Below are 19,395 nucleotides of genomic sequence, written 5' to 3'. Positions count from 1 at the left end.
AGATTTATATTTGTTAATTAATGTTATTACTTAAGGGCAGTTTGGTTTTTTTTTACTAATACCCAGATTGGAGATGTTACTTATTAGATTTATGTATAATTTACAGTTATGGAATGAAGCATTTTGTATCTGCTAATTAAGAGGAGGTGAAGAGGTAATGAAATTTTATTGATATTTGTCATGATGAATGGGAAATCACTTTTTAAGGGGATTTTTTTCACCTTTTATTCTATTTTTTCCTTTTCCTTTTTAGTTTGTATCATTTTTTACTATTTCAAAAAACCTCTTAATAAAATAATTTAAAAAATGTTTTGAGGGTCACATTCCATTTTGATGAGACCAAAGGTAAAGTAGCTAAGTAATGTAGGTGTTATGTGTATAGATACATCCTGAAATAATCAACAGCATTATTTGCATCTGCATGGCAATGTATACTTAGAAGTAAGCCGGGGCAGCCAAAAATCTCTGCAAACATATTCAGAAGTCTTACTAGTTTCCTTGTGACTTCTGGTGAAGCAAGTTATAACCTCTTTATAGAAAGTAAACAAAAAAAAAACCCTCAATAAATTATAGCCCACCAGTCTCTCCATCATTCCTTCCTCAATTTTTCCATCCAGTACGAAACCATCTAGCACAGTGGTTATAATGCAGCTCTGCAGGCGTCTTCTGCTGCCTGCCAGGTGCCTGTAGTTTGGGAGTTCGAATCTCACCAGGCTCAAGTTTGACTCAGATTGTTGAGGGCAATATGCTGACTCTGTAAACCGCTTAGAGAGGGCTGTAGAGCACTATGAAGCAGCATATAAGTCTAAGTGCTATTGCTATCTATGATAGCGGTCTCCAACCTTTTGGGCACCGGGAACCGGTTCCATGGAGATTTTTCCGTGGACCAGAGGCAGCATGGTTTCCTACAAATGGGGCTTCGCATGTTTGTGCAGACCGGTTTTTGGCATGCCATAGACCGGTACCAGTCCATGGACCGGGGGATGGGGATCCCTGATCTATGAAGCTAAGTTTGAAGATATTGCTGTTCAAACAATATCATCTGTTTAGAGGTTAATCCAATTAAATTGGATTATAATCACATAAGAGGGTAGAAGGATTTCTGCTTTCTTAAACAGAATTAAATAACATGAGCGGAATCAGACAGCGCTGATTATATTTACAACTCTGATGCGGCTCCTGAAAAAATAAAAATAAAAGCATCCTTCACCACCATCTCTCCTTCTTGACAACTGGCTCCACAACAAAGCATCATCGGGAATAACACATTGATAATGTGTGACTAATGCTGCAGGCATCAAAGCCTTCCCCGGGACTGCTGGGCTCATTTACCAATCGGCCTATTCCGTTTCTAATCATTACTTAAGCTCTGAGGCCTCTGAGGCAAATAGAAAGTAAACAGGAGCCTCACTCGAGTTCAGCCTGACTCCATCATGGGCTCCAGACAGCAGAAACTGCATTCCTTATGGGATGTTCCTTAACATCCCAATCTAAGCTCCACAGGCACCTCCATCTCCAAGGACTAACCAGACCAGACCTTGCTGTTGTGTCCTGCCAGCAGCCAGCAGAGTCGGACAGTGAGGAGGTTGGGGAGGAGCATGGGCTAGACCTGGAGGCTGGGGAAGGCTCGGACGAAGGTTCTGTGTTGGAGGCAGAGACGGGGCCGAGGCCATCTGACAGTGATCAGGTCCCTATGGCGCTAAACAGCAGTGAGGCAAAGGGACAGCTGGAGCCTGTTCCCAGTGTGTGCATGCGTAGAGCTGCTAGAAGAAAAGAACAACTCAGAAATCAGGATAGACTTGGGAGCAAAGCCACAGGTGGAAGGTGATTGGCCCCTCCCATAGGAAATAAAAGAGGAGCGAAGGGGGAGTGGGCTTTTGCAGTTCATTCGGTCGTTAGATTCGTTCCAGGAGTGTGAAGATCTGTCCGTGAATCTCAGAAACTCTGTGCCCAGTCTTTCCTTGCACAGCATCTCATTTGGAAAATATTTACATGGCAGCTTTCTGAGATAGATAAGGTCTGTAGTCATAAATATTCCTTTGAAAGACTGTTTGCCAGGCCTTGCTGAATGTGAATGAGAAGAATTCACATTCGCTTAATACAAGAGGGTTTGTCAGGACCAGGATTCTGCCTCGTGCTTTTTGGGAAGCCTAGGTCAGAACACTTGCTTAGTTTCAGAGCCCAAGTGAGAGGTATTGCTGGCTGCCAAGTTAGTTAACTCTAAACTGCAGACTGGAGGAGGGGAGCAATGAAAGATTACAGGAAGCAATTAGCTAAAGTTGCCAATTTACCATTATCGGGTTCCCTTTGCCATTAACCAACTACAAAGAAAATCATGCTTCCAGTAGCAGGAGAAAGATAAATCCTCTCTTGATAAATGGGTATCCAATGAACACGCCAGGGGGCTCCCTGGTGGGACTCACAGAAAAACCAGCAGAGATGGATCAGCACAAACCAGTTCAAGGGACAGATATTGATTTCAGCTGTTTGGGACACAGGATTCTGCAGGGAAAGGAGTTTGCTGGGAAACATCACTTTGAAGCATTTGGGAGGTTAGTGGGGTTCGATTAGCTTATTACAGGGACTCAAAAAAGCCAATCCATGTTTGGTTAGATTTAACCCAGAAAGCCCTGGAGGGTACAGGGTTAAACTAACCTCCCCCATTTCACCACTGAACATGATGAGAGTTAAACCAGGGTGACCATTCATTCATATTCTCACTGCTAGCACAGAGATGATAACACAGAGAATCCTTGCAAAAACAGGGTTTTTCTAGGCATGTTTCTTTCAACTTTCCTGCTTACCACATGGATAACACAGGGTGGAGAGGAAAGAAAGATAAATTTCTCCCAACCTGCTATGTTTTTCAAAGGATATTTTTCCTCCAAATAATAATAAAGAAGCATTGTTTTTGCAAACTCGGTTCTTTTATGGAAAGGTAAAACTGATGGATAAGGTCTTCTTTCTCCAGAGAAACGAAAGAGAAGTTGGACACCAAATGAATCTATCTGCAATGTAGAAACTTCCTGTGTTGGGAGTCCCCATCGGCTCCCTTTCCCAAAAGCTTCTGAATAGTAGCAGAGGCAACACTGAAGCCTCAAAATGGCCAGGTCAGCTTCAGGGTTGCTATGGATGTATTACTTGGACCTCTGACAAGCAGCTTTTGCTCCAGGCCTTATGGGAAGCCATTCCATTCACTGGGATGAGGCAATATACCCAAACCTTTCCACAATGTATGCTTTATTATTGGTGATTTCTTACCAACACTTTCTCGTTCGTTTCAAGGTTTCAATTTGCCGCGTGTTGTACTAGATAGAATTATGGAAACAAATCACTTCCTCTGCCTCACAAACAACCAGCATCTGGCAATTTCCTTAGTGAGCAAGTACACAAGGCAGTGCCAGAGGAGAAAGGCGACACTACATGGAAGGGAAGGGAGAATTACAGGCCTTTTGGCCATGTGAGCTGCAGGAATGGAGCTCTTTGGACTGATGGGATTTAACTGGAGGACGAACAAAGGCATCTGGGGGCCACAGAAGCCTGCAGAGAAGTGTCCTCTCAGCTACAGGTTTTTCTCTGTCAACAGCCTTTAGTGAGGTAAAGTTCAGGCAGGCCTCTTCCTTGGAGAAGTTTACTGGCAGTCAAGCCAGGGAAGAGGGGGCAACTCAACTTCTTCCAGCCCTAGAAAGAGGCTCATATTCCCATACCCTGAAGAAACCCAGAAGGACATTGCAGACGGTACCAAAACCATAGATCTTTGCCTACCCAGATTGGATGAGGCTTGAAAGGGTGTCCGATGATCACAAATTATATTATTATGACTTTCTTGAACTTTCTGTCCGGAAGTCACCAGAGGTGAATTCATGGCTTATTAAAGAATGATCTGATTCTTGAAGCTACGGCTGAGTTCCTTGTGAGGAAGCACGATGGAGTTCAGGATGACCACTTCGGCAGGAATGGTCACATTGCACCCTGTTTGGGGGGTGGGGTGTCAAAAAGGAGCAGATCAGGAAACAGGCTGGGGAGGAGTTGCAATCCCACAGGAGATTCCTGCTTAAAAAGGCAGGAAGGTCCCAACTGTTTCTTGGGGAAGGGAGCAACAGGATACACAACTTACCCAGAATAGTAATGGATGGAGTCAGGCGGCCATCTCGAAAGAGGGTCTCGCTGTCGATCTTTGCATAGGGATCATTTGGATTGGGGTCACTGGGGGTGCCCTCCACACGAGCCCAGCGTCCAATCGTGCTGTCCCAGCCGACAATGCTGTTCAGCACACAGGTATGGTCCTGTGGGAAAGAGAGTCGGGCATTCTATGGGGAGTCAGCCACACGTTTCCTGGAGCTGCCAAAATTCAGGTCTCCCACAAATCAGGAGCACCAAAGCCCCTGCCTGCCATTTATTTCCTTTTTGAAAGAACTGTAAATAGCTGAAGCTTCCCAGAAAAGGCTACACTGCACAAAATTTCAGTGAACTTGTAGAAGAAAGAACATTAAAAATTGGCACCTTCCCAACATTTGGGACATTTTAAAAATTAAATGAATTTTAATTTAAAATCACTGCCTTATGTTACTGAACCACAGACTTTTGCCTAGGTCCAATACAGATTATCCTTGGATGCTGAAAAAAGCAGTGCAGGGAAACAATGCTCCAACAATTCAGAGTCCATGCATTTAAAGGGAAACGGGCAAAAAGGACAGAAGCCACAGGGGAAGGAAAAGGAGGAAAGACTTAGTTCATTGATACATCTTCAGTCATCAGGCAGCTGGGAAGCAATTCAATCTTTATGAACACTACACCACCACCACCACCACCTGTGCAAGATATTGTTGCCTAGAAAGTGGGGAAGCCGACATTTTAAGTTCAGTTCATTTCCTAAGGCTCTACATCTGATCCGGAGAATTGCAGCCCACAGAACCTGGGCCACAAGTACACAGCCCTACAGGAGATTTAATAATCTGTTAGCTTTGAGTTAGCGTCTTTGTTTATTCAGTATAGTACCTTATAAACATTTACAGCGCAGCACCACCACCTGCTGGGCACTAGAAAAATATGAAAAGCAAATACTCCAGATTTGTGATGGCGAACCTATGGCAAGTATGCCACAGGTGGCACGCTGGTCTTTAGGTCTCTGCCACGCATGCGTGTGGGGAAGTGCATGTGGGGGAGGAAGGGTGCATGCATGGGGGGGGGGGTGTTGCTCACGTTGCATTCTGGAGCCTTGTCCAGTGCCCCCAGTCCCCGTTTTGGGCCTGGAAGGCCTCCTTGCACCAACCTGGAAGCCAAAAATGGGCAGGGGAGCAGGACGCATGCGTGGGGGATCACAAGGTGGGGCGGGGTGGGTCACGTGTGCATTGCATTATGGCACGCGACAACAAAAAGGTTAGCCATCACAGCTCTCCATGCAGAAAGGGACAACTTGCCACAGCCAACTCACTGTGGCCATCTCACCACGGCCATCTTGCCGTGGGACAATTCGCCACAGGACAATTTATATCAGTGTATCTCTTGTCCTGCCGTGAGTTGTCCCGGCTGTGGCGAGTCGGCTGCGGCAAATTGTCATAGACCCCTCTAGATGACTTGTTAGGGAAACCTGTTAGAGATAACACTAAATCCCAATGTAACATTCCCATGTGATACAAGGCAAGACTATCACTGTGTGACTGCATTAATGTCCCAGGGGCTGTGTAGGTTGTGACTCATTCTTCATTTGTTCGTAGAGTAAGATTTCTCTCTTCATTATTATGTGTTGTTCTTATCTAGAACAACTTGTAGGTTGGACCAAGAAATAGGAACCAACCAAAAGTAATCCAGCAGGTTTTATGGCTGATTGAGATTCAAACTATGGTCTCCATGATTCCAGGCCATATTTTCAATGCTGTATTATATTGGTTCTATGAGACCTGCCCAATTATGATGGATTCCACCAACCCCAGGCAACATTGCTTATGGTTAGGAATGGCGATGGGTGCATCCGATACAAATAGTCCTTGCTTAGTGACATTAATTAGGACCAGGAATTGCATTACTAAGTGAGGTAGTCATGAGATGCAGTGTCATATGACCATGCCAGCCTATGAAAGCAGTTGTGGCAGTCCCAAAAGCCAGTATTAGGCAAATCCTGTGCAGTTGCAACATCCCAAGGTCATGTGATCACCATTTGCGACTTCCCACCAGCTCCCCCATTGACTTTGTTTGTCAGACACCAGCAGTGAAGGATCCAAAGGGCAAAAAATGACTGTGGGGTGATGTGACACTGTAGCTGCGAGCCAGTTAACAGTACCCAGATTGCAATCATGTTTAACTGTGGGAATGCTGTGATAATAGCAATTATGAAGATGGTTGTAAATACCCCTTACCTAATGCCATTGGTTGCTGAACAAGTGAATGTTAAAGGAACAGTATCAGGCATGTAGTAGTCTGAGCAAACCTGTGACCAAGAGTCTGGTGCTATGCCTCTTATTTATTTATTAAATTTTTATGCCTCCCACCTCCCCTATAAGGTGTCTCTGGGCAGCTTTTAAGTAACTGACCAGAAGAGAAATAATGAAAACATTAAAACCACATAGATGAAGATTACAAAAACTACACTAAAACCAGAACTGAGAGACGGAGAGGAGAAAAATGCTCAGGAGGCTTTTTTGTTAAGCCACCCTCCATGCCTTCAGATAGGAGCATCTAGGCAGCACCTCAAAGCAGAATGCTCCAGCACTTGGAGCACCATTTCACTCAAACCTCTAATAAAATCTAAGTGGGAGATGATGGATTATCTTTCCCCCATTTCTTAAACAGGAGGCCTGGAGAGGAAATGAAAGAGGGAAAATGAAATTGCATCGTTTCAGAGAAGACAGGGGCTTGGCTTAATAATAGATATGCCTTTCTATTTTATTGTGTTTCATGTGACCCAATATCTAGAGAACCACAGAAGAACGCTCACTAATATTTTTTTTAAAGTATCATTGGGACAACCCTTCTATAATTAGTGAAGATGTGCCTATAAATAAAATAAGAAGTAGACTGAGGAGTTAAAGGTAAAGGTTCTCCTTGCACATATGTGCTAGTCGTTCCTGACTCTAGAGGGCAGTGCTCATCTCCATCTCAAAGCCAAAGAGCCAGCGCTGTCCAAAGACATCTCTGTGGTCACGTGGCCGGATGACTAAATGCCAAAGGCACATAGAACACTGTTACCTTCCCACCAAAGGTGGTTCCTCTTTTTCTACTTGTATTTTTACATGCTTTCAAACTGCTAGGATGGCAAAAGCTGGAACAAATAATGGGAGCTCACTGGGGAGCGCTAGGGATTTGAACCACTGAACTGCCGACCGTTCTGATCGTCTTAGCCACTGAGCCACAGTGTCCCCTGACTGAGGGGTTGCCATACGCTAAATAAATGAGGGATAAGGATTTAATTTTCCATGGATGAAATGCCATTATTTAAATTGCAGGAAGTTTATGGGATGCCCAGCCATAAAGATATAAAACGACTGCAGGAACTGGATATGCCTGCTTTAATGAAAAGAAGGACTAGGGGAGACATGATAGCAGTGTTCCAATATCTCAGGGGTTGCCACAAAAAAGAGGGAGTCAAACTATTCTCCAAGGCACCTGAGGGTAGAACAAGAAGCAATGGGTGGAAACTAATCAAGGAGAGAAGCAACTTAGAAGTGAGGAGAAATTTCCTGACAGTTAGAACAATTAATCAGTGGAACAGCTTGCTTCCAAAAGTTGTGAATGCCCCAACACTGGAAGTCTTTAAGAAGATGTTGGATAGCCATCTGTCTGAAATGGTATAGGGTTTCCTGCCTAGGCAGGGGGTTGGACTAGAAGACCTCCAAGGTCCCTTCCAACTCTGCTATTGTATTGTATTGTATTATACTCCTAAAAAATGCAAGTCGTGCAGGTACTAGGTTATAGCCTACAGGATTTTCAGAAAACACCTTACCTGGAGAGAGGCCCCATGCAGAATGATGGATTCACGCACTCGGACTCCAGCACCGATGGTCACTCCTTTCCCGATGGAGACATTGGGACCCAGCTACAGGGGAAAGCCAAGGGAGAGACACCCATGTCACTAACTCGGCAGGCAAGAGTCCTTCCTTAACCCCCAGCTTTCTTTTGTCTTCAGGGGCAAAGACCAGGGGGGGGGATGGAACAGGCTCTAAAACCTGGCCCTACCCACACATGCTAAAGCAAGGGTGGTGAGGGGGACTCTTTTTAAGATATCTCTATAAGCTCTCCCTCCCACCCTTTTAAACCAGTGATTTCTACCAGTGCTTGGGTAGGAGGAGTCCTGATGATGCAGTAGTTAAAATGCAGTATTGTGGGCAAACTCTGCCCACAGCCTGAAGTTCAATTCTGACTAGCTGAAGGTTGATCGAAGTTGGCAGAATGAGGACCCAGATTGTTGGGGGTAATATGCAAATAATGCTTGAATTGTAAACCACCCAGAGAGGGCAGTAAAGTGCTATGAGATGGTTTACATCAGGGGTATCAAACTCAAGGCTCGTGGGCCAGATGTGGCCTGTGGGGGTGCTTAGATCTGGCCCGTGGGGCTGCCCTGGAAACAGCAAAGGAACGGCCCACAGTGCCTCTGCCAATGTTAAAGGAGCTCGGGAAGGCCACGTATGGCCCTCCCGAGCTCCATTTTCATTGGCAGAGGGTTGCAGGAGACTGTTGCAGCTGAAAACAGAGCTCGGGAGCCCACTTTTTGTGGCAGAGCACTTGGTCCATCACAGGCACCCCTGACTCAAATGATGTCAAGTTGACCATGCACCCCCCTAACCACGCCCCCCCCCCTCCCCTGTGGTCAAAAATAACCCTGATGCAGCCCTCAATGAAATCGAATTTGACACCTCAGGTGTACACAGTAAGTATAAATGCTACCACTACTGCTATTTTTAAAACCCTACATATTATTATCGGGAAGGAGAAAGGGTGGGTCAAGGAAAGACCAGCCATTATACTCCCTGTCAGTCTTTTGAGGTAATCCAGACAAGAAACCTAAACCATGAATACTAATAATATTGTTATCATGCATCTTGCCAGTCAGGAAAGCACTTTACACCCTCCCCTCCCTTTACTTTCCAGAGAACTAGGGAAGGTCCATTCTGAGGCGCTTTCTCTGCCCCCTTCTGTGAGATGAGGTAGCTTTGGTCTGATTTTGTCTACGCTCCTCTTCCTCCTATCTGCCAGGGTTATTATCGCAATACCATCAAAATCCCCTCACGGCATCCTTCCCGTCATACTGCAATTAAGTTCAAGGAGAAAAAAAACTACTGTATTTTTCGGAGTATAAGACGCACCTCTTTCCCGCAAAAAAGAGGCTGAAAATCTGGGTGCGTCTTATACACTGAATACAGCATTTTTTTTGCCTCGCAAAGCCCCCCCCCCCTTTTCACCAAAATGGCCATGCAGAGCCTGTAGAAGGCTTTCAGAAAGCTCCTGGGAGCTGGGGAGGGCAGAAATGAGCAAAAAACAGTCCATTTTTGGTCCCCCATAGCCCCCAGCAGCACTCTATAAGCTTCTTAAAGGCTATCCATGCCCTTTTTTTGACACAAAACGGGCCATTTCTGGGAGGTTTGCAAAGTGCAAAAACATTTTTTTTTTAATTTTTCCTCTTCAAAACCTTGCTCTTATACTCTGATGCATTTTATACTCTGAAAAATATGGTAGTTTGTTTATACAGATGCAAGTATATACAGGTGTAAATAACCTATTTGTGCACATGGGACCCTATAGTCCTGGCTCTGGTCCTCCTCATTCCCACCAAGACACCGTGGCACTGGGTCTTCATTCTTTTGTGGGAAGCAGCAGGCATCACCCAGCCCACAGACTTACCACAGCACTGGCATCCACTGAGGCCATTGGATGAATATAGACATTCCCTGCATGGAAAAGAAGCAGCAATTACTTTCGTTCTCCTTTCTCCTCTAGGAGTCATTTCCACTCCTCTGAAGGGTTTGCTAGAGGAGGCCACCTGCTTTACAATATGGGCTTCCAGCTCTAGCACTGAGTTACTTTGTGATCCCTGATCACCCTCCGCCACCTCACACTGAATGCCTTTCCCCACGCAGAGCTCAGCTGCTAAAAATCACTACTTCAAACTGGCCAAACTTGTGACAAAGCAAGGAAGGTTCTTGCCAGAATGTGGGAGATTATGGAACCAAATATGCGGGGAAAGCAAGACAATCCCCCAACTTAGGGAAAAACACCTTCAAAAACATTTCAACATTGCAGCAGTTGATGGCTGAAATGGCAAAATTGACTACTTTGATTAAAGACAAGAACATACCGTATTTTTCAGACTATAAGACGCAATGGAGTATATAATCAAGATTTTGAAGAGGTAAATTTTTTAAAAAGTTTTTGCATTCTGCAGGCCCCCCAAACCCTCTGAACTCCCCATTTTTTGTGAAAAACGGGGCATGCAGGGAGTTTGAGACACCTGCATAGTACTCCTAGGTGCTGGGGAGGGCAAAAATGAGCAAAAAAACCAGCCAGTTTTTTGCTCGTTTTTGCCCTCCGCAACTCCAAGGAGCACTTTGCAGGCCTCCCAAACCACATGGGCATCCTTTTTGTGAAAAATGGGCAGGGTTTCAGGAGGCCCAAAATGCTGTTTTCAGTGTATAAGATGCACCCAGATTTTCAGCCTCTTTTTTGGGAGAAAAAGTTGCATCTTATACTCCGAAAAATACGGTAAGTACTTTAGTTTCCACATGAAGACTGCTTCTGAACTTTGTGCTTGATCTAGAAAAGAATGAAACTCTGACTTCAGGTTTTACCAATTAACCTGATAGATCTTTATAGAAATGGCTTGTTCATATTATTATGAAAAAGCAAAATGCTGTGATTTGATGTTAATGCCTTATTTTACTGTGACAGAGAGTTGAAAGTCTTTTTTCTTTTTCTTCTTACCTTTCCTCACTTCTCCTTCCCCTCCTCATTACTTTCCTATTTACCTTGCATTTTGCATTTTACCATAACTCAATAAAAATGTTAATAGGAAAAAAAAACAGTTCATCCAAATAATCCAGACAACAACAATGTCGTATTAATGAAACCCTGTCTGATCCCCAGGAGTCGAAGAAAATATGCCAGACATTTTGGAGTCCGGGGACAGATGTGAGATCCTAAGAAACTGACCTGCTATTATGGCTTGTCCAGCAAGACATCTACACCAGGGCCCCCCAATCCCTGGTCTGTGGACTGGCACTGGACCATGGCATGCCAGCAACTGGTCCACACAAACAAGCGAAGGCCCATCCACAGGATGCAAGCAGCACACAAAATCACACACCCCTCCAGTCCCCGGAAAAACCTTTCTCCACTAGTGGCTGGGGTCCACTAATCTACAGGACTGATGGAGCTGGACGTGATGACAGCATTTCCCCCATGACAACACAAAGAATGTGCCTTATTCCTGCCCATAAAATGTACTGCCTTAAAATGTAACATGGAAGGAGGAGATACCTCGGATGCTGGGGCCACCGGGTTGGTTCTGGGCAAGTCTCTCCGGATGGCACTGGCTGTAGCAGCTCAGATAGAGACGATTGGCATAGATGGCAGAACTGGCAAAGAGAATGTGGGAGTTATTAGGTTTGGCTCCCAACCCTCAAGCACCACACTTAACCTGCCTTTTGGGAGACAAAACATGAAGTCAAACGGCTCTCAACAGTTTCTTTTGGGATTCATAAACAATAAATATAACAAGGGGGTAATTTACTTAACAATATTATTATTATATTATGTATTATTATGGCAGCAAGAATGGTCTTTGCCCAAAACTGGAAAAACAGGGAAATTCCACAAGAAGAGTAGTAATTAGGAAAATTCCGACTTGTGCTGAAATGGATAAATTGACATGGGAATTAAAGAATAAAGATGAATCAGAATATTATAAGATCTGGGACAAATTTTTATCAATGGTTGGAACAAAAAAGGAAAGACCCAAAATAAGCAATGACTAAGATTTATAGAATGGAGATTAGAATTATGTATGAAACTATAATAGTGAAAATGTGTAAGGTAAAAACAAAGCAACATGGTTGGAAATATGATATTTTTATATTTGTAAATACTGAATAGACCAAATATAAATAAGCATGGTGGTTATAATGTATAACTTTATAATATACATACTTTATAATATAATGTATGGCAAAGACTTCACCAGGACGGTTACACTGTGCCAATATTTTAATTTGTGTTCAATAAAAACCTTTTTTAAAAAAAATGGTTCTCAACAGGAACATGAAAATACACAAACACGCACTTACTTAGTAAATGAGCTTCTATCAGGCACAGTATCAGTAGTGGGTTTCAAAATTTTTTAGAACCTCTTCTGTAGGTGTGGCCTGCTTTGTGGGAGTAGCTTGGTGGTCATGTGACTGGGTGGGAGTGGCTTGTTGGCCATGTGACTGGGTGGGCATGGCCAACTTGTAAAATGTGGTGAAACTCACTTAACACCACTCTTGCTTAGCAATCAAAATGTGGGCTCAGGAACTCTGGCATTTGAAGCACGCAAATCTTAAAGCTGTCAAGTTACAAGACCCTTGCACCCCTAACCCTTTAGAAAAAAAACCCCAGGGGTGTTCAAACTTGATAGCTTTAAGACTTGTGGACTTCAACTCCCAGAATTCCTCCCCTCGCCCTTCATCTTGATGATGTGCGGACGGGCTGGGGGAGGGAGCTGGAACCGTTTTTAAACGGCACTGTAGATTAGTAGAACCTCTTCTATAGAAGAGGTTAGAACTGGCAGGACCCCACCCCTGCACAGTATCCATATTTACACCAAAAAATTCAGACTTACTTTCTTTTTTGCCGTGGTCCTGCCATCTGTCTGACAAGCCACAGGTCTAAACCTGATGGATGCTAACCTACAAAATCAAGGCTTGTTAAAGTGATGCACACACCTCAATTCATTTGGATGCGCTTCTTTTTCTAGAGTAGACTTAGAGAAAGAAGAAGCAGGGCAGAGATTTACAAGGGCTCTACAGCCGATGAAACAAAAGGGAAGGAGAGGAAATGAGCAGCCAGGCCCACAGTCTCTCATCTGCTCTGACTTGGCTACTTCAAGAGAAGGGGGACCGTTTCTCTTACCACGGCAACCCATATTTTTCATGGCACCTTCGGAAGTCACTCCCCCATTTGCATTATCTGCATAATTGCTCAAGGAAGAAACAGTCAAGTTTTATAAAACACAAAGTTGTAAAAAGACAGTGTAGTTAACGCTTGACATGCTCACAGATACACTCAACTCCAATTTGCAACCACTGCCTGTCCACCTCATGTGCCACTGAGCAGAGGGAATCCTAGATTGGCAACTACAACTGGGGCTAGAATTTCTGTTGCTGGGCAAGGCGGTCATTAGGTAAGTCTCACCCAATTTTACAACTTTTTTGGGGGGGTGTTCATAGTTGTTAAGCAAATTACTCACTGCAAATGTTAATTGAATCATGCGGTTGTTAGGCAAATCCAGCTTCTCTCATTGGCTTTGCTTGTTGGAAGCCAGTTGGGAAGGTCATACGTGGCAAACACGTCGCCCAGAACACGGCAACCATGATAAATACATGCTCGTTGCCAAGCGCCTAAATTCCAATAATGTAAGCGAAGGGATACTGCGATGGATATAAATGCAGTGACTGGGTTATATCACTTTTTTCAGGACCATGGTAACTTCAAATGGTTGCTAAATGAATGGTTATAAGTTGAGAATGACCTGTATGAATCTGCAACCTATTTGGGTGTCAAATAAAGCCTCTCCCTCTTCCTTACCCAGCAGATTTGATCTGGCTCCAGAACCCTTCCGTTTTGTAGACAAAAAGGCGTCCCTGCCCAGCAAGGGCCGTAAAGATGTCTTGCTCCAGTCGGATGGCCTCAGCCCGCTGCCAACCATTTGTGCTCTCCTCTCTATGGGAATGAAATAAAGACAAACTGAGGGGCAGCGTATTTGCTTCCAAGAGACAGAGAGAGACAGAGACAGAGACAGAGAGAACATATGAAGAGCTGGGGTGGCACAGTGGTTAGAGTGCAGTACTACTTCTGCTGCTCACCGGCTGCCAGCAGTTTGGCAGATTGAATCTCACCAGGCTCAGCCTTCTATCCTTCCAAAATTGGTAAAATGAGGACCCAGATTGTTTGGGAGGCAACATGCTGACTCTGTAAACTGCTTAGAGAGGGCTGTAAAAGCACTGTGAAGCAGCATATAAGTCTAAGTGCTATTGCTATATCCAACTAGGAAATGAAGCTCTCAAGCCATAGGAAGAATGAATATGGGAGCAGCACAATTTCCTCCAGCAATTGGGAAACTAAAAAAAACTAGATCTCTATCTAATGTCTAAATTCTATAGAGGAAATAAAAGGAACATCAATGGCTCTTGAAAAAGGCATATGCAGCAGGATGAAAGGGAGAGATGGAGACTTACCCAAGGTACGAATACCTGCATGAGGGCAAAGGTTGGCAGGAGGAGGAGATGAACAGAAAGAAAAAGAGAGATGGTAGATGAGTGACCTGCCACTATCCAGAGCAGGAAGGACCCAAAAACAACGTTGGGAAAGACACTCACAAGAGCAACTCCTGCTGGTTACGTTGGAAGACTTCCCCAATGTGATGGAAGATGGCTGGGGTAAATAGGTAGATGCCACAGTTGATGAGCTCGCTCACAAAAGTGCTGGGCTTCTCCACATAGTGCAAGACCTGGAAAAGAAAAGGGGGACGTAAGTGGAAGTGACAAGAGCAGGGGTCGGCAACCTTAAACAATCAAAGAGCTACAAACGTCCTAACCAGAAGCCCCCGTTCAATTCTAGAGCTGACCAGAAGTCCGGTTCCCCATAGAGTCTCCTTTTAGGGCAGCATCCTTTTTCCTCTACCTGTCCTAACCGAAAGCCCTATCAATTATGACCGGCGACAGGGAGCTGCAGCAGAGGGAGCTGCAGCAGAGGGATGAAAGAGCCACATGCGGCTCAAGAGCCCCAGGTTGCTGACCCCTGGACAATAGCCTTGCCAATGTTCTACAGTGCTGAAAAAGAGATTCCTGAGGAGAAACCTGGAATCTAGCAGGCAGAAGGGCAGGAATCACTTTTCGGCTCACTAGTGGGTCCTGCCTCCTTCCCAGACCGCCCCCTCCCCATCCCGCCTTGCTTCATACCTTCATACCTCGTGTGTGTCAGCATTTGCCACAATACAGCCATAGTTCAGCGACTGCTTCCTATTGGCCTGCAGAAAACAAGATTGGCATGGATGCACTGAGGGGACAGAAACACTTGAAGCTTCAAAGGAGGATCTTAATAAGGGTCCAGGCTCTCCTGCCTGGTGCCCCAGGATTACCCAGCTAACTGACCCTCTGTTTCCCAACCACTCCCTCATGACTGACTCAGTTTGGGAAGGCAGGACTGTCTCCTACCGTGGTGCCCAGCATGAGGAAGCTGTCGGGACTGCCACGCTGACGATGGAAGGCAAGCATCTCTTCGAGAGGGAATTCAGAGCAGACATCAGCATTGAGCACAAAGAAGGCTGCAGGATTACCTGAAAGGATTTGGTCACGGAAGTGGTAGATACCCCCACCTGTGCCAAGTGCTGCATATTCCTGGAGATACCTACAGAAATTAGAAATTTGCCTTATTAGATGGCCTTTTGCAGCCTCTGACTTCCAAATAGTGGAAGCTTATAGACCAGTGTTGGCTAACCTTTTCGGCACCGAGTGACGAAACAGGAGCGTGCGTGTGTGTGTGGTGAAAACCGGAAGAGCAGCTCCCTGGTGCGCATGCACAGGAGCGCCATGAACTGGAAGAGAAACCAGAAACTAAGTTTCCCAGCACACGCATGCACACCAGGGAGCTGCTTTTTCATTTTCCAGCGCTCCCGCGTGCGCGAAGAACAACTGGCCAGAACACTGCAGTCTAGAAGAGCAACGGGCGACAGCTGGCGTGCCCGGAGAGATGGCTCTGCATGCCACTTCAGGCACACATGCCATAGGTTCACCATCGCGGTTATAGACTGTCTAATAATGGAAGCTGATACTCTCTACTTTTTTATTTCAGGTAACCTTTCAAGAACTACATCTACTTCATCCAACATGAGGCACAGTCCTCAGTCCTTAGGGGAAAACTACACATGGATGCAGCCAAGGAAATGGAAAACTTGGAATCAACAGATAAAACAGAATTCAGAATTCCTGGGAGTGACAGGACGTCTGGCCTAGCATAAGGCTTGGGAGGCCCTAAGAGAAGAAAGATTGAATTACAGCCCAGATGTTTGCAAAGGTGATAGCAATGTCTCAATGTATTGGGCTTCCCTCCTCCCCCCATGTTTTATTTTATTTATATAACATTCAATTTCCATCAAACAGTGTGTGATCTAAGTGCAGTTATTTTTAATCATAATCCACATATTTGTTGTACCATTCACCACAATAATATTGATAATATAATAATATAATAACAATAATACTTAACAACTCTCTGCATTAATATTTCCTCTTTTTATGTCTCCTTTTTTCTGACTTCTGTTTCTGTTGTCTAGCCATTGATAAAATGCATCCGATATCAAAAAATATTAGAATGCACAGAAATGGACAGATTAACACTTACTATTAAGGGCTTTTTTTTTGGGGGGGGGGGGGGAGTCAGACTATGCAGTACCAGTGCCTGAGGGACAGATAGGATTGGGGCTGCTTTCACAATTTTTCTTACAATAACCACTGGCCACCCACCTGATAGCGATTTTGAACTCTTGCTGGGCAGACACCAGGAAGTGGTTGAGTGCCTCATTGGGTTGATAGAAGCCAATCAGAAGAATCTCCTTCATGTTAGGCACCTGTTAGAAATGCGAGGAAAAGCATTAGGCATAGCTGACTTCATTTTCTTGCTTGCTTCATTACCTAACTATGATTAAGGTAAGGCAACAGGTGCCGCCCTGCCCTTCCAAAATTTAATCTGAATAACCTCCTTACCTTAGTGCATGCCTCGATGTGATGCTGTATCATGGGTACACCCGCCACTGGGAATAAGGGTTTGGGCACTTCAAAGGACAAGGGCCGGAATCGGGTCCCTGAAAAAAGCAAAGACAATTCCAAAATCAGGAGTCAACCACCTGCAGAATTTGCCCCTTCTTTTGGTCTGGCAATCTTCTGCCAGAAGCCAGGAACAGACAGTAAAGCACAAAGTGGATTACAAAGTGTTATAAGGTGTCATTGCTAAAAAAAAAACCAAAACCCCTACAATATGCATCTTTTAGGCAGCCCTGGAAGAAGCATGGACAGGGTTGTGGGAATCAGTTCTGCACTCCACAAATCGTCCAGCCTTTTAGGTAGCCCATTAACCAAGGGGAGCCAATCCAGCCACAACTGTGAAGAAGGGTTGAAGAAGATGGGGACGTTTAGCCTGGCACCAGTGGTATATTAACCATTAAGAAGACTAAGCACGTGCTTAGGGCACCAAGCCCAAAGGGGGCACCACAAAGTTGAGAAAGAAAGAAAAACACCAATGAAGATTTGTACAGTATGTACAAAAGAGGGGGGGCACCAAGATTTGCCAGTGCTTAGGGCACCAGTGAGCCTTAATCCACCACTGCCTGACACAGAGAAGGTTTGGGAGAGACATTACAGCCATCTGAAGGGAGGGTCCTTGCGAAGAAGAGACCCAGCTGCTCTGGACAGGAGGAAAAACAGGGGTTAGTGGTGGTGGTGATACTCTGTTGGCTAAAGGAACACATCAAACCCGCACTTTGTAGGCTCACTTTTTTTGGGGGGGGGGTCATTGGTAACACTGTACTGCTAACTAGGGCATACAAAACCTTTGCTAGACCAATCCTTGAATACTGCTCACCTGCCTGTAATCCACACTCTATATCGATTAATACAATAGAGAGAGTCCAGGGGTATTTCACAAGAAGAGTACTTAACTCATTGGTTCGCAATAAAATACCTTACACCACCAGGCTTGATGTTTTAGGCCTGGACAACTTCAAACTACGCTGCCTACCTTCCAACCTAAGCATAGTACACAAACTTGTCAGCTACAACGTCCTACCTGTCAACGACTACTTCAGCTTCAACCACTGCAATAAATACAGGGGCAAACAATAGATACAAACTCAAAGTAAACCGCTCCAAACTCGATTGCAGAAAATACAACTTCAGCAATAGAGTGGTCAATGCCTTGAATGCACTACCTGATTCCGTTACTTCCTCAAACCACCATATCTTTAACCTTAAACTGTCGTGGACCTCACACGTTTCTTAAGAGGTCCATAAAAAGGGGGGGAGGAGTGTTGCATAAGCGCTCCAGCGCGCGCCTACCGACCCTGTCCTACTGTCCCCATTGATATGTACTCATTTTATGTGTTCATGGCCATGTTATGCTTATTTATATCCATCTATTTTTCCCAATCTCATGCGATGATGCCCATGTCTATACTAATACCCGCTACCTTGTACATGTTTGACAAATACATAAAAATAAATAAGTAAATAAATCGTGGACTGGCTTTTCTTTCGGCAAAGGGGCTGCCCTGCTGCCTCCAGTCCGAATGGGTATCAGCTTCCGGGAGAAGGCGAGGGGTGTCAGCTCACCTTTCTGGGGACCCCCGATTAGGATCACGGCTTTCAGCATGGTCCACTTAGGAGTCTGGAGGGTGGGGAAGACGATATCAGCTGGGCTCCTCGGCACTCTCCTTAGGGCACGAAAGATCCCCCGAAGCGAGATCTCCTCTCCGTTGGAACACGGCCTTCTGCTTCCGAGCACGTGAGAACGCCACGTCAGCGGTTCCACCTCTTCGTGGATCTAAGAGGATTTGCAGCCTTAAAGCCGCAGGAGAAGAGCTGCGGGGAGGGAGAATCGGTATTCTCCCGCAGAAATGCCCAGAAAACTCAAAACACCCGCATCTTTTCCCGCTCGTTACCGCATCCCGCCTTTGCATTCATGTCCCCGCGAAGTTCCGAGGCCCGAAACTCCTGCCACGACTCCAGATGGCCCAAAGTGCAGTTGCGGGCACCGGCTTCGTTCCCACTACTAGCCGTTTTCGGGTTTAATTTCCTTTGGCTTCGACTCCTGGAGACTCAAGAAACAATAACACGGGACTAATTAGGTTTTGCCTGTTTCTGACTTCTAATCTAGCCTGTAGATTTGGGGCTTGTCGGTGATTCCCCCATCCCAAACATGTATCAGGAATGACCCTACTTAAAATGTTTTGGGCTCAGCCAAGATAGGGTAGATTCCCGTTCAAGAGGACTTAGCGGTTGACATGGATCAAAGATGACAATGTCGACTTCGGGCAGATTTATTTATTTATAATATATAATAAAAGTTGGAAAAGGACTCTGAAGGTCTTCTAGTCCAACCCCCTGCTTAGGCAGAAAACCCTACACCACTTCAGACAAATGGTTATCCAACATTTTAAAA

The 19,395-nt window shown here is 45.0% G+C and overlaps 1 protein-coding gene across 1 annotated transcript; it reads right to left on the bottom strand.

Moving 5' to 3' along the window:
• Nucleotides 1-59: 59 nt before the first annotated feature.
• GMPPA (GDP-mannose pyrophosphorylase A) lies at nucleotides 60-18,743 on the bottom strand. The gene is made up of 12 exons (XM_087713370.1): nucleotides 18,567-18,743; nucleotides 16,947-17,044; nucleotides 16,707-16,810; nucleotides 15,399-15,591; nucleotides 15,152-15,211; nucleotides 14,562-14,692; nucleotides 13,771-13,905; nucleotides 11,467-11,564; nucleotides 9,835-9,881; nucleotides 7,940-8,032; nucleotides 4,118-4,286; nucleotides 60-3,972 (listed from the first exon to the last, which is right to left on the bottom strand). Exons 1-12 carry the CDS (start codon nucleotides 18,604-18,606, stop codon nucleotides 3,872-3,874), a joined length of 1,269 nt encoding a protein of 422 aa, XP_087569496.1. The 5' UTR covers nucleotides 18,607-18,743; the 3' UTR covers nucleotides 60-3,871.
• Between the last annotated feature and the right edge of the window lie 652 nt (nucleotides 18,744-19,395).

Source organism: Thamnophis sirtalis, unplaced genomic scaffold, assembly GCF_051295495.1.
Source record: "Thamnophis sirtalis isolate CommonGarterSnake01/CBP01778 unplaced genomic scaffold, rThaSir2_p1.2 scaffold_1, whole genome shotgun sequence".
NCBI lineage: Eukaryota > Metazoa > Chordata > Lepidosauria > Squamata > Natricidae > Thamnophis > Thamnophis sirtalis.
This window is presented reverse-complemented; position numbering and strand designations above follow the sequence as displayed.

Coding starts and splice junctions, on each gene's coding strand:
- GMPPA (XM_087713370.1), bottom strand. CDS start 18,606: ATGCTGAAAGCCGTGATCCTAATCGGGGGTCCCCAGAAAG. Junction 15,212..15,398: donor TCCTCATGCTGGGCACCACG/GTAGGAGACAGT, acceptor TGTTTTCTGCAG/GCCAATAGGAAGCAGTCGCT. Junction 8,033..9,834: donor CAGTGGATGCCAGTGCTGTG/GTAAGTCTGTGG, acceptor TTTCCCCTGTAG/CTGGGTCCCAATGTCTCCAT.